We start from the raw sequence: 14,347 nt of genomic DNA, 5'->3' as shown, positions 1-14,347 counted from the left end.
AATAAGTTAAATTAATTGCTGTATTAAAATATTTCTAGTATTAATTCAGGAGAAATTCGGTAACATCTTGGTGTATCATTGCCAGAACTATAGACACACAAATATGCAATGTCCAATTCTAGTCTGTTATCACAAGTTTTAAAATTGGGTTACTGATTTCAGAAAAGGTTTCTCATTATCATTTTGCAGATATTAATCCCTTTGCACCAGGAGCTGGTTCTCGGCGAGATGCTCTTTCCCGGCATCAGGGAGTTAATATAACAGAGACAGGCCTCGAAGGTGTCCTTTTGGAATGTTGGATCGGGAGACTGATCGGAAGTTGTGCTCAGATATCCATGATACTCTGGGACATATGCTTTCATCGCTGGCAGTAGAAAACCTTTCTCACTGGCTAATGCTTTGTAAGGATGTCCTTGCAGCTTCCAGTGGTAAGTGTTCTATAGCGTTCACAAAAAAGACAATATGTCCTTAGTATTAGCATCTTCTGGCAATATTTATTTGGAGCCTGTCTCTTACCCTAGCTAAGACATAGCTTGTATTGTATATAGAATTTTGATTATAGTGCCTTAAAACTTCCTTGGAAAGAAGAAATCATCAAAGTTATGTCAAGTTTTAGAATATTGCTTTTAAGATTAATAAGTTAGCTGCCTTAAAGTAGGATTTCCAGCAGAGAAGCAGTGTGATTATTACTCTGACATTTCAGTATCAGTGAAAGCAGACATATTCTTTTTAGCCTTTATACATCAGGGCCATACAGAAGGAAGAGAGCTGTGCGCACACTGAGCTTTCTTTTATGAGGTTTTGTGAGTTATTGATGCCTTGATGGGTTGCTATGGTGATGAGGCTTTTGCTTGTTGTTCAGCTTTGCAGACTTGTTTGCGCAGATCTTGTCCTCTGAGACCTTATTCCTGTTCTTCAGCTTGTAGGATGGTTGTGACGCAGATTCTGCTCGTTTCTCTTGCATTTATACTTGTTTATTGGCATACTGTGAGTTCATCCTGAAGCTCTTTCTAAACGTTGCCAGCTTTACATTTACTGATGAGTAATGCTACCAATGATTTCTCTATGCCATGTAGTTAACTGTGTATCTGCCCAGTGAGAAAGGCCTCGTTTCCCCAAGTTTGATGTCGGTGTGTCCATTTCTTATTTCATGTGGAATGGGTTTTAAAGTTTTTAACATGGTTGTCCAATCTCTTATTTATTAGTAGATTAAATAGTCTTGGAGAGAACTGTATTTAAATAAACTTCTGTCAGCTGTAATAAGCCAGCAACTTCATTTTGAACTCCTTTGATCCGGCAAACTGGTACATGAACAAAATCTGGTTTGCCTTTTAAGCAGAAATTTACAAGTCAGCCACATAAGGTCCTGGTTGCCTTCTCAAAACACCCTTGTTGTGAATTGGCTTCATCCACGTTTGATTTGTCATGACCTCTTTCTGTCTTTATTGAATGTCTTGGCTCTTCAGCTGCTTAAATTTAGACTTCTTAGGAAGTATGCCTTAGTTGGAGTGGGTTACCCTTGCAATAATTTCCTCTCGTTCTTCTCTTAATTTTTGCCAGAGTAATTTTTGTCAATATCTTGGCATTTTGCTAATTTAGACCTTGTCATTGAGATTTTATATTCTCATTTCTGAATAGTAGAAGTGTATATTCATGTTTGCCGAGTTGTCTTTTGTCCCTGTTTGGATTTTGTTTGGTTTTTTTTTTTTTTTAATGTGATCTCTGAAGTAGTTTTGTTTTCTGAAATGAAGCCTCACAGCTACACTTAGAGAAACAATTTTTTGAATGTTGAGCACGTTTGTGGGTGCCATAAACTGCCTACTTGGCTGTGCACTTGTCCCATGGCATGAAACTTTGTAGTTGTGTTTCGGTTTAATGTGCACTTTAGCTTTTACTTGAAACAAGAGGTGATTCTTTGATTCTGAGCCTGGTAATCTCCTTACACTGTTTATTGGCAATTTTAATAGGTTAATTTTCAAAGATGAGAAGTTTAGATACGGGATTCAGCTACAGTTGATATCTGTGCAGAATTAACACAGGAATTTATTTCACATCATTTAAGCCAAATAAAGGATCATGTAGCTCAAATTACAGGTGAAAAACATTTCTTCTACCAATATTCCTATGTCTCTTTACATTTTTCAAATGTTGTTGTTTCAAGAGAACAATTAATCTGTTTTTAATCTGAGCGTGAGGAAAGGCTTTGAATATGTTCTTAGCTGTCTTCTGTGGATTGTAACAATGGGATTTTTTTTTTTTTAATTGTTCTCTATTGTAGACATGAGCACTGCTGCTCCCTTGGGAGGAGGGAAGGATGAGGAGTCAGAGAAGAAGGACGAGATGGACGATGATACAATGTTTACCACCTTGGGTGAAGATGATAAATCCAAACCTTCTGTAGCACCTCGTTGGGCAACTCGTGTGTTTGCAGCAGACTGTCTGTGCCGAGTTATCATGCTGTGTGAGAATGCGAACAAGGCGCACTTCGATCTGGCACTGGCTCGTTCAGCCAGACTTAAAAACCCAAAAAGTAATTACAGAATGTGCATATTTTGTTTTGATTTTAACTGTCTTTTAATTTTTGACACCTTTTTACAGATTAAGATTACACAACCAAGAAAAAGATACAAGCAGTTATCCTTTCATTCAAATGGTTAAAACCACAGGAAATGGCCCGCAGAAGTCAATAGAAGTGTAGTTGTATAACCACTGTAGTTACCATACTGTGAACACAAAGAATGAGATTTGCTGGAGGATATAAATTCTGGCAGACTGATCTGCTTGGAAAAAAACTCCTTAGATTTGCAAACTTTTTCTCCAGTCTGAAATGGAAGCAGTAAACTTCTAGCTGAGGGTGAGCTGGAAACAGTTTTCTGAGTTTAACGTAATGATAGCGATGAATTAGACTTCAGAGATTATGTTAGCATCTCTGGATGGAAGGGACGCTAGGAAATGAAAAAGAGAGAAGGCCAGGTAATCATTGCGGTGGGAATGGTTGTGGATAGAGGGATGTGGGAGGGAGTTATAGTAAGACGTGGACCCAGCTGCTTTATAAATTTCATTCTTTTGGTATCCATGAGAGTGCGTAATATTAGTTTTAAAGCTCGTGTTTTGAAAATACTTTTATGAGTTAGAGGATCAAAAGTGAGAAGTCAGAGATGACGTTGTTTTGTGAAGAAACGGTTTTCTAATAGATAGTAAGAAGTTTCTGTCCTTGAGTTGTCCATGTGTATTGGTTCTGGTGCATAGTGATTGTTGGCTTTCAGCCATGTAGTGCTCATGAGAACTTTGCGTATGTAGGATGAATATCATGAGCATCCTAGAATGCATAGGATTAATGATTTTAGTGTCTGTGTCGTTGACAGTGTCTGTTATGATACTGAAATTTATAAAGTTTTTACTTGTGTTGCTTTGGTGCGGTCTGATTCCAGCACTGTGCATTGATTTTGTGAAAATCTTGTTTCTGACTTGATTTGAGGCTTAGGTCACTGAAGACTTAAGAGGGACGAGTTTTGAGAAAGTTTATTTCGAGATAGCATTGTATTATAGAGAAAATAGTGAAATAACTGCTGCTTTTAGGATCCTGTAGATGATTGCATATAATAATTCTGAGAATTTACAGCTCTGGATTTATTTAAAGTGAGCTTGATGTGTTTGATATCATTGTAAAAAGGAAAACTCAGCAAACTTCTAACCCCCTGACTTCAACTTCCAAAATATTTAAATTTTACTAACATCTGTGATGGTCTGAACAAGTAAGTGCAGACTTTACAACTTTGTAGTTTTTAAGTGATTTCCAGTCCTTCTTTACTGACATGCCTCTGAAAAGTTTCAGCTACAAAATGAGCTTTTCTTTTTTTACCTTGAGACTTGAAAATATGTAGAGCTTTGATAATTTGTGGGGTTTGTTAGTCACCCTGGATATTATGTTTTTAAATAATTTATTTTCATAGTAGTTGTACAACATCTGGTAATTTCAAATTGAGAGTAAGGAGAGAAATAAAATGAATAAATAGAGAAGAATAATCCTTTCAGAAATGTTACTGGGTTATGTATTGGTGGTTTTTTTTTCTGCGTGTCATCTGCTGCTTACTTACAGCCTTGGCTGTGGGTCTTGGGAGCAGAACTAGAGGCATGTTGGTTTTAGGTGCTGAGAACCTCATCAAGTTTACTTTGTCAGCAGGGGTCACTATAAGCATAGGACTGGAACAGCAATTGCCGTGAAGGTTTTCTGTACATTTGGGGCGAATCACTAAAATTAGCTTTACTACATGTTCTGATATCTTCTAAGCTACTCAGCCACATTTACGTACTCTATTCATTGCAATTTATGTATATCATATATTAATTTAGTTTCAAATTTGTGCTTAATTTTTAAGATTATGTTAGGAATAAAAATCCTTGTATCACTTTTAGAGGGGAGGAGGAGGAGGGGGGAGAAAGAAAAATAGGTTACATTCTTTCCTGCCTTCTTCCATAACCTAAATATGGACCTTTGAAAAATAATAGGTAAAATTTGTACACGTCAATGAGGAAAATGTTGCCAATGTCTCTTGTGTTAGCTATCTTTTAAGTTACTAAATTGTGCTTTCTCTTTTGTCCTAAGATGACTTCTTAGTACTGCATCTCTCTGACCTTATTCGAATGGCGTTCATGGCTGCAACTGATCACAGCAACCAGTTACGAATGGCGGGTCTGCAAGCTCTTGAAGACATTATCAAGAAATTTGCATCAGTTCCTGAGCCAGAGTTTCCAGGCCATGTGATACTGGAGCAGTATCAGGCTAATGTGAGACCTCCTTTATAAGTTCAGGAAATTGTACATTTATGCCAGTATGCTAGTATTAGCTTTGAGAACATTTTGTAACTTCAAAAGAGCTGTGAAGAGATTTTTGTGTGTGAAAATGTACTGAAGAGACTCTCTTATTTACATCTTCAAAATTTATTTTTGTATCTCTTCCTATTTGTTTTAATTTAGTAGCTGACAAAAGTAAAAATTCAATAGCTATTGATTCTGGAAAGCCAAATATTACAAGTTACATTTAATTTTTGGCAAGAGTGACATTTCATTTGTAAAATTAGGAGTTGGAAAATAATGCTGATTCAGTTCCAGATGGAATCTAATAAGTCTGTTTTCTTGGGAATTAATGAATATACCTCTGTTTAAAAGAAAACTACAAAATATATTAATGGCAGGTGGGCAAGAAGATTTATTTTGAGGTATTATCGCTGTATTTTGTTGCATAGTCTTTCACCTCTTTTGTCTTCATTGTATCTTAAAGATCTTTGCAAATACTTTATAAAGGCAAACTTTCATCCTTTTCACTTCCTGCCTTTTTTTTTCTATAGTGCTGTAACCATTGCTTCTGTCTCTTTGACTTGGTTCCTTTTGTTTCAGAAGAATGCTGCCTTATAACAACTGCCTAAAAGGCTTTTTTTGTCAGTATTTGTCATTTTGGGAACTTGATGGAAATCCAACCATAAATATTTCGCATCATTATTCCTTTGGACATCAAAAAGTCGTTGGCTTTTTAAGACTTAGCCTAAATTGCACCTGTAATACTTTCATGATTAAAGGGATATTTGTTAGCAGAAGAAAGATAATACTACGTATTTGACAAAGGTAGTTGAGGCTTAAAAAGGCAATGGGCAAGCAGGAAGAAACTGGTTTAGGACTTTTTTGTTGTTTAAAAAATACTATTGCAAGTATCTGCTAGACAGCACGGGCAAGTTTGGGGTGTAACGCTAATGCCAAAATTGACAGTCTTGTCTTGCTCTTTCTGTGTATCTGCTTAAGCCTTAAACAAGACGAGATGAAGAATGTTCTGTCACTGTTGTTTTACTTGGATTTTCAAGTTTTTCTTCCTGTCAACAGGTTGGAGCTGCTCTGAGGCCAGCTTTTTCTCAAGATACACCGTCTGATATAACTGCAAAGGCCTGCCAGGTACAGAGAAACATGTTCAGATACTATAAGCCAAACTGATTTTCCTTCTCTTTGGAAGAAGGATGCAGAAGAGAAGTTGTAGCAAAAGGCTGGAAAATTTTGTAAACCTAAGCCTGATGTTTTTGCAGCATCTTTTGAGTCTCCTAGTAATATGTTTTCTTCCTCAGAAGTGCGGAAGTCCTTTTAGGGAGCTACATCAGAAAATATTTAGTCTTTCTGAAACTAATGATGTCTTCATGCAAATTCTGCATTTGCTGCTAAAAGAAAAAAAAAAAAGGAAAAAGACCTTGCTTAGTGAGCCCAATAGTAATGTATTTATTGACATGCCTTTCAGTCTGATCAAATGTTCAAACCACTGATAATTTACCTTTAAACACTAAACTTCCATTAATACTCTGTTTTAGATTTTAGAAGACCTGAGCATTCTCATTACATTCATAGTAACAATCTCTCAGTGAAAATTCAGTGAAAGACTTTTTTGTGTGTGTGTGTGTGCGCATGTGTATTTTCTTGTATGTAATCTTGTACTACTGTGGTTTAAATCAGGTATTGGCAACATAGCTTGTAGTAGTATCTGGTATGTGGTTTACACAGCTAAATTACTACTGTAGTTTAAAGCAAGCAGTTTAATTAGCTATGCAAACATCAGTTTTAATATGATAACTTTGTGTATGTGAGTTTTGTTTAGTAAATCTCAGTCGAGCAGGACTGGGATTTTGTACTGTCATTTTATACTCTTAATTTCCAGCAAAATTTGTAAAGACAGATCAAATATGGCATCATTTAGCATCTATACTTACGAAAGAGTATGCTCATGTTACCTTAGAGATGTGCATTTAAAGCTAGATGAAGAGGCAGTTTGTATGAAAACATAACATTCTTTATAACTTGTCAATATCTTCCCTATTCAACCAGTTTCAAAGTGGATGTGTGCACGCAGGACTGAATGGCTGGAGATTAGGTTTTGATATTGGACTGTCTCTCTAGAAGTTTCATGGACAGAGATGAGTTGCACTGAATGAGTTTGATGTTGTTACGGTTTTATGTCATTACTGAAACAGTTGTTGACTTGCCCAGCAGCAGGAGTGAAGCTGGTCTGAGTCCTGATGTGAATGAGTTACGGATTTGTGGCAGATCTTCAGCAGCCTTGTTCTGTGCACCTTCGGGACACATTCTGTGTTTGTGTTTATTTTAAATGTGTCCACGGTTCCAGATCATGAGAGGCCTTTCCCCAAAGGCTTTCATGGAACTAGTTCTCTAAAAGCAAAATAAATAAATTGGAGATAGAACAAGAATGCCATGAAAACCTGAACTGCTTGAGTTCTGTAGGTTTTTTTGCTTCAGTTCCTTATCCTTGTAGAATCACCACCAGAATTGAAGCTGCTTTTCTGAAAGAATTTGTCCCTTTTTCTTTTTGTGGAAAAGCAACTGCACCAGAATTCTTCTATTGCCTGCACTATGTCTGGGCGTGAATGTGTTTCAGAGAATGAATGCCAATGTATAGCACTAGACAGAAGCTGCTGATCTGTATGATGTTTGGATTTTAAGTACCTGTTTGGGTACGTTTTAATTCAAAATAAAATAAAAGTGGGGAGGCACCCAACTGTCAGTGCACCGTGTCTGGTATTGATTGTTCTAGAATGTGGTACTGTTGATTCCAGATCAGAGCTCATTTGTTTCAAGGTTTTCAGCTCACTCATTCTAGGTATTTTCTCGACATTAATGATGTTGAAAGCTTCTCATTAGTATGGAGCCTTAATATCAAATTTGAGAGGTGTGAGTTTTTAAATATGTACTTTTACTGATTGCTATCTGCTGTACTCTTCACAGTGAATGTTATGACTCTTTACTTGAACGATTTAACCAGACACTTGGGAACAGAATAAAAATACTGTTTTTACTTATTTATAGAGGATTAAAAAAAAAAAAAAACTTTTAAGTATTTTTCCATGTATCTATTAAGTTCCACTGTGATATGCTTTGCAAATGTAGCTTTTGTAACCACTCACTTGAGCAATTTTGTTATGGTGGGTGGGGAGAATAAAGGAAAACCTCAGATTTTTTTATATTAAGCAGGAAGAGGGCTGCTAAGTTTTTGTGGTGATTGTTTTGGGTTTTGTTTTCTTAATTTTTTTTTCACTTATAAGGTTGTTGATTTTTTTTTTTACTAGCTTATAACAATTCTAAACTTTGTTGTTTAGGTATGTAGCGCTTGGATAGGAAGTGGAGTTGTAAGTGACCTGAATGATCTCCGCCGAGTTCACAACCTTCTTGTCTCTTCCCTGGATAAAGTGCAAGCAGGAAAGGGATCTTCTAGTCAGCTTTACCGAGAGAGTGCAACTACTATGGAAAAACTTGCAGTTTTGAAAGCATGGGCTGAGGTAAACTTTGACCATTAAATCTTTAAAAGTTTGAAAAGATTTTGGGGTGTAATAGCAGCCTCAGACCTTGCTGGCTGTTGGGCCAATGAGCCTTGTGCCTGCCCTTCTCCTTACCTGTTGCAGTTCCACTCCTGGAATGTTTTAATCTATCTTTCTCTGTTCCTTTTTCTGTCGTTCTGGCAATCCGTATTTACAGTGATACTTGATTGTTCTTTGTTTTACTGCGCTTTTCTGTATTGAAGTATACACTCACACTCTATCAGATTTTCGTTTTCCTCCCATCTTATTGCTCTTAAACTTTAAAAAAAAAACAAAAACCAACCCAAAACTGAACAACCTTAAAATATATGGTGGTAAAATATTCCAGTTAATTAACTAGGAGCTTGTCAAAGCATTCATAATAAATTACAGGCTTAATGTAGATACTGTTGGGGAATGGCTGGAATACCACAAATCTTGAACTATTTACAAAAGACGGAGTTAGCACTACTTATATTGCATTGCTTCCTGAAATGTTACTTGGATGCTATAGAGCTCTACATATAATTACGCAAATGATATTTTGGTTTCTTTTAGTGTAGTACTTCAAGGTTTGCCATTTTTTCATTAAATTTTCTTGAAAGTGACTTTTGAAATTACGAAGTATTAACATTTCAGCTGTGTAATGTTAATCATCCCATACTGTAATTTTCAGCATCTATTGTGTGAAGACACTTCTATTTCTTCTCAAAAAAATGCTTATTTTTACTGTATTTTTTTTATATTTCTGCTTATTTCCATATTTATCTGTTTTTGAAAATCCTTTTATCTTCTCATAGCATTTGTCAAAGACAAACATATAAATTTTCTTGTATTCATGTAACACATTTAAAGCCATTTGCATGTCTTTGATACCTAATCTGCTCCCAGAAAGTGACAATTACTCTAATTTCTCTAGTAGCTCTTAATGTAGGTCAAAGACATCTTTGCGATAAGGATGCATTAATTTAATAAAATCAGTTATTTAAATCAATATGTCTGTGTAGAGCAACAGTAATTGACACTTTTTAAGGAAAAAAAGTGCGTAGCCAAATTGTTTTAGGAAAGTGTCGTTTGTGGGCCTAATTGGTATATACTGGTAGAAATAAAGAAAAAATATTTAAATAAAATGTATTGCAAATCTCTGTTTCCTGGTCATTTTCTGATGAGTCACCTGTGTATGGAATCTGTTACATGGGAAGGGCTGCTGCTTTTTTTCTTCTTAGGATCTCACAGCATGTACTTTCATATCTGTTTTTCTTCTAGGTGTATGTTGTTGCCATGAAAATTAAGAAAGAAGCAGAGACCAAACCAAAACGTGTTTTAAAGAGCACAGAGGAGGATGAGGATGATTTTGGTACTGTAGATGAGTTGCCACCAGACAGTTTGATAACACTTGTACAACCTGAGCTGCCTGCACTTAGCCGTCTCTGGTTAGCTGCGCTGAAAGATTATGCTCTTTTAACTTTACCAGCTGAATTTGCTACTCAGCTTCCACCAGATGGTAAGCGCTGAAATTTCTTTTTGTCTTGTTCCAAAGAATGGAAAGAAACCCTTAGTTGAGACTTTAAAATTATTCTATAAATTATTTGGCAAGTGTGTTTTTTATGCAAGTGATTAATTTCTGCCTATGTATAATAGGAATGTATGTTTGAAGTTTGCGTGTGCTTTTTCCTCTTCAACTGGCAATGAAGATATTTTTCATCTGAATCAGGGATTGTTTCAACAAGGACATGGTTTTATTAAGAATACTTCTACACTTCTAATATTTTGATATTAAATGGAAATAGATGCTTACTATAAAAAAAGCATAGCCCTTCAGATTAGAGCAGATACTGTCTTATAATATTTTACTGAGTTAAGAATGTGTTGTATATGAAAAATGCTGCAAAACCTGATGACTTTGCCTGCCTTTCTCGCTCTCTGCTTACTCTTTGTTATGTCATGGCTGTTGCAAGAGAGGTACTGATGTTGCTCCTTCACAAGGAGAATTGGGATGCACTGTCACTAACAGGAATTACATCTGAATATGTACACGATCAAATACACCCAGAGTAAATAAACTAACAAATTTAGAGTACATACTTTTTGTCTATCTATTTGCGGAGAATTTGAGAACTTACCTTTGCTTTGCTAATTTAACAGGGGGAGCATTTTACACTCCAGAAACAATTGATACAGCTAGACTGCATTACCGAAACTCCTGGGCTCCCATATTACATGCAGTGGCACTTTGGCTAAACTGTACAGGATTTAATGCTTCAGAGTCAACAGAAGAGACTGCCGCAGCAATGCCCAATTCACAGAAATGTGCAACATCCATTATGTTAAACCAGACACCTGGAACTCCACCTACCACTAAATCTTTGCCGGAGATAAACAAAGATCGAATGCACTTAATTTTGGGTAAGAGTTACAAGTTTAGAGTTCAGTACCAGCATTATGGTATGAAATGGCATGGGAATAAGAAAAGATACTTTGCTTGAAATCTGGGAAGTTTAAAATGGGTCCCATGTCTGGACAGTAATGTTTCAAAATATCTGTCTCATTCTCTCCATATCTCTCTGCCTCCTGTGTTCTTCTTTATAACTTAGACACAATATTTGTTGGTGTGATTATTGTGATTTTTATAGACAAGTTGGATATCTAGTTTATTAATATAATTGAATAAAATGAGTAGGAACTGTTCTATGCTTTAATATAATTCAGATGATACAAAATGTTAGGCTTCAGACACAAAAGCTGTAAAGTTACTAAAGTACACACCCTCATAAAAACACAGTTCAGTAGAGACTGGTATTTGACAAGTCCCATGGAGTAGCTTTTGCATCAGTTTTTCATCTGTGAGTAGCACTTGCTGTTTCCCTTCATTGTTATCTAACAGCTTTAAGAGGTGGATGTGATCACTTATTCTGAGGAATGCCAACAGTTTGCTGAGATATACAGATATTTAAAACCAGAATTAAATGCTGTATGTATAATATGAATATTGCATGATTTTTGAGGCTTAACTTCATCTCAGTTATGTTTACATTTAAAAGAGTTCAGTAAAATAAAACTCAGTTTACAGTGGAAGGATTCAGAAGTCTGACTTGCGGATCTTTAGAACAAAGTGTGGATTGCTATTCAGTAACCTAAGTTGCTTGCTGTCTCTGTTATTTTTCCTCCCAAATTTTGGGGAAGACGTTATGCCTAAGAGAAAGCAAATACAATTCTGCTATTTCTACTACATGAATTCTCTTTTCCTTTAAAGGAGGAAGAATTGAGAAAAACATGTTTCTTTCTGAAGTTAAGAACCTGCTATAATTACAAAGAAACCTAAAAAAACCAACCACCTTGATTTTACAATGTTGTGAACATTCTTTTTAATTATTGCTCTTTTCAGGTGTTAGTATACAGTTTCTATGTTCCCCACGACCTGAAGAGCCTGTTGAGCATGTTACGTCTTGTTTACAAGCACTTCATACTTTATTGGATTCCCCTTGTGCCAGGATCCATATTGCAGAGGATCAGGTAACTGTATGAGTGTGTTGTAACAATCAGCTTTTTCTAGGTCTTGGTCTTTCATCTGTGATGATTACAAAAGCTGTAATTATTTTTGCATGAGAAAAGTGTTCACTCCTCATAAGCAAGTGACATAACAATTAGGAATTGTTATGTCCTAATTAATTTTTTTTAATATGTATTTTGTTCTTTACTGTAGCTCCTTGGTGTTGAACTCTTGAGTGTGCTTCACCGACTCCTCCTGACCTGGGATCCTCCTTCAGTCCAGCTACTGGTTACAGGAGTTGTCCAGCAGATAGTAAGAGCAGCTCAAGATTATTTGCAGGAAAAAAGAAACACTCTAAGTAAGATTTTGAAAACACAGCTTGCTTTGCAGAGTAAATAAGCAACAGGTTTTCATATTGGGAAAGGAACTCAGATACATTAGAGTATAGTTACACTGAAGAGGAAAATGCTGTGTATTCCACAGATACTCTTGATGTGTTCATAATCTTACCTGCTGATTTCTTAACTCTTGTAAGATGTAGTTTTTCTTCCTCTGATCATTCTAGCGGTTATTCTTTTCATGTGCTGGTTTTCATTCATTTTTCTTGAATATGAGTGATGAAAATTATGGCCAGCACACTTAAGGTCTTACTAATACCTTGCTCAGTTTCATTAATACTTGTCTGTCGACTGCCTCCTAGCACTTCATTTACTTTTCTTCTGAAGTTTAATCGTTCAGCCCCCAATGTAGGGTCTTACAGTACGTCCCTAGCACAACTGGCATTCATGAGGTGAGTGAACTGCTGCTGGAACCAATGTGGAAAGTTGCCTGCTCAGGAGATCTTTCAAGGATGTGGAGCAGACTTGCATCTGGGTTCTTTCTTCACTGACATTCAGGGCGTGTCAGCAACCAGGACCTCTGGGAGCAGGGTGTGCAAACAGGAGTAAGGTCGTTGGCATGGAAGGACATGCTCATGCAGCCCAGAAGTGCTGCTCAAGACTGTGCAAGACTGCTGGAGTCAGCATGACGATGGCAATGACATACAGGAAGAGGAAGGAGGAACAATCTGCTGACTGAGGAACAATCACCTCTGGCACATCAGACATCTAATAATCTGGCTTGACATTCAGATGAAAGTCCTGATGTGACTGTCCTCCAGGTGCTTGTCTGTGCAGCCAGGGCTGGATGTGACATTGGTCTCACCTGTGAGATGTGAAGGAAATGCATGTGAAGGTGAACAGCTTGTGTAGCATCAGGAAAGGCCAATCGAAGAATGATGTGTTTTTCATTGAGATCCTGCAGGCACAGGAGCCCGAGCCCATGTGTCACAGAAGGAGAGACAGCCATAGGCTGCACTGCAATATGACCCTGGAGGATGGGACTCCCATGAAGGTGGAGGCTGCAAGGTTGTGAACTCCAGCAACAAAAGACTGTATCTCCAGACATCTAGCTGGAGAACACTATAGGGATACGGCAAGAGGAGAAGAGGAACAAGCTGTCAGGGTAGGTATCTGAGCCAGCCGTCCCTCTTTGACAGCTCAGAACTGATACTGCTAAGAGGAAGTGAAGGCGATGCCAGTCAGGAACACTCTTGTTTGCCACAGGCTGCCTAATCAAGAAGAGGAGATGAGTGAAGCCATATTAAACCAACTGGAAGAAGCCTTCCAATCAAAACTATGGGAGTCTCATGAGAGCCTTTTACCATCCAGACATGTGCTGGAAGGGCACCACTGCAGGATGCTAACAATCTGAAGCTTGCAGAAGCGTCTGAGGCATAGTTTTTTTCAGTGGGAATGATGGACAGTCCAAATAAGGGAGGTGCTCAGTGGATCTGCTCCTCACTAATACAGCAGAAATGGTCATGAACGTTAATGGTAGCTGTGGCTGTAGCAGCCGTAAGATAGTTACGTTTGTGATCCCAAGGGAAATGAGGAAAGCAAGTAGCAGAGCAAAAGCTTTGGGCTGACTTAGCAGACTTGGATTTGTGTAGTGAGCTTGCAGACAAGCTTTCCAGAAGGGCAAAGGAAAGAGAGATGTTTCATCTTTGGTGACAAAAAATAGCTCATCCAAAAGTGCAGGATGCCAGACAGGCATGGCATGGGACTGACTTGGCTGAACAGGAACTTCTGACGGAGCTCAAATGTGACAAGGAAGTGTATGGGTGGTGGAAGATGGGGACAAACTGCCCAGGAGGACTGCTGAAGACGTCTGCTCAGGCATGGAGGAGTGGAATTAGAAAAGCCATGATTTGACTGGACCTAGGAGTGGTGATGAATGTTAAGTGTGATAAGAAAGGCTTTTGTAGATCCCTTGGCAGCAAAAAGACTGGACCTGCTGCTCAGTGAATTAGGTGATATAATGACAAAATACGTCAGGGAGAAACTGAGGCACTATTATCTTCTTTGCTCAGTCCTTCTGTGTCTATGAGGAAGTTTAGGGGAGAGAATTGCTACCTACAGCAGATGAGCATTAGGTTAGGGACCGCTTAGGTAAAAGCTGAACATACCCTGGGACC

The 14,347-nt window shown here is 37.5% G+C and overlaps 1 protein-coding gene across 1 annotated transcript in view; it reads left to right on the top strand.

Moving 5' to 3' along the window:
- The window catches only part of HEATR5B (HEAT repeat containing 5B), a 64,064-nt gene that overhangs the window by 36,907 nt on the left and 12,810 nt on the right, over positions 1-14,347 (top strand). The window contains 10 exon segments of the mRNA XM_086631624.1: positions 190-282; positions 285-428; positions 2,279-2,530; positions 4,607-4,788; positions 5,875-5,943; positions 8,145-8,324; positions 9,609-9,846; positions 10,488-10,748; positions 11,728-11,855; positions 12,046-12,190. Coding sequence (XP_086487750.1) covers positions 190-282; positions 285-428; positions 2,279-2,530; positions 4,607-4,788; positions 5,875-5,943; positions 8,145-8,324; positions 9,609-9,846; positions 10,488-10,748; positions 11,728-11,855; positions 12,046-12,190 — 1,692 coding nt within the window.

The sequence above is a fragment of the Tauraco erythrolophus genome, chromosome 2 (assembly GCF_009769465.1).
Source record: "Tauraco erythrolophus isolate bTauEry1 chromosome 2, bTauEry1.pri, whole genome shotgun sequence".
Lineage (NCBI taxonomy): Eukaryota > Metazoa > Chordata > Aves > Musophagiformes > Musophagidae > Tauraco > Tauraco erythrolophus.
Note: the sequence above shows the minus strand (reverse complement) of the source record. Positions and strands in the feature narration are given on the sequence as shown.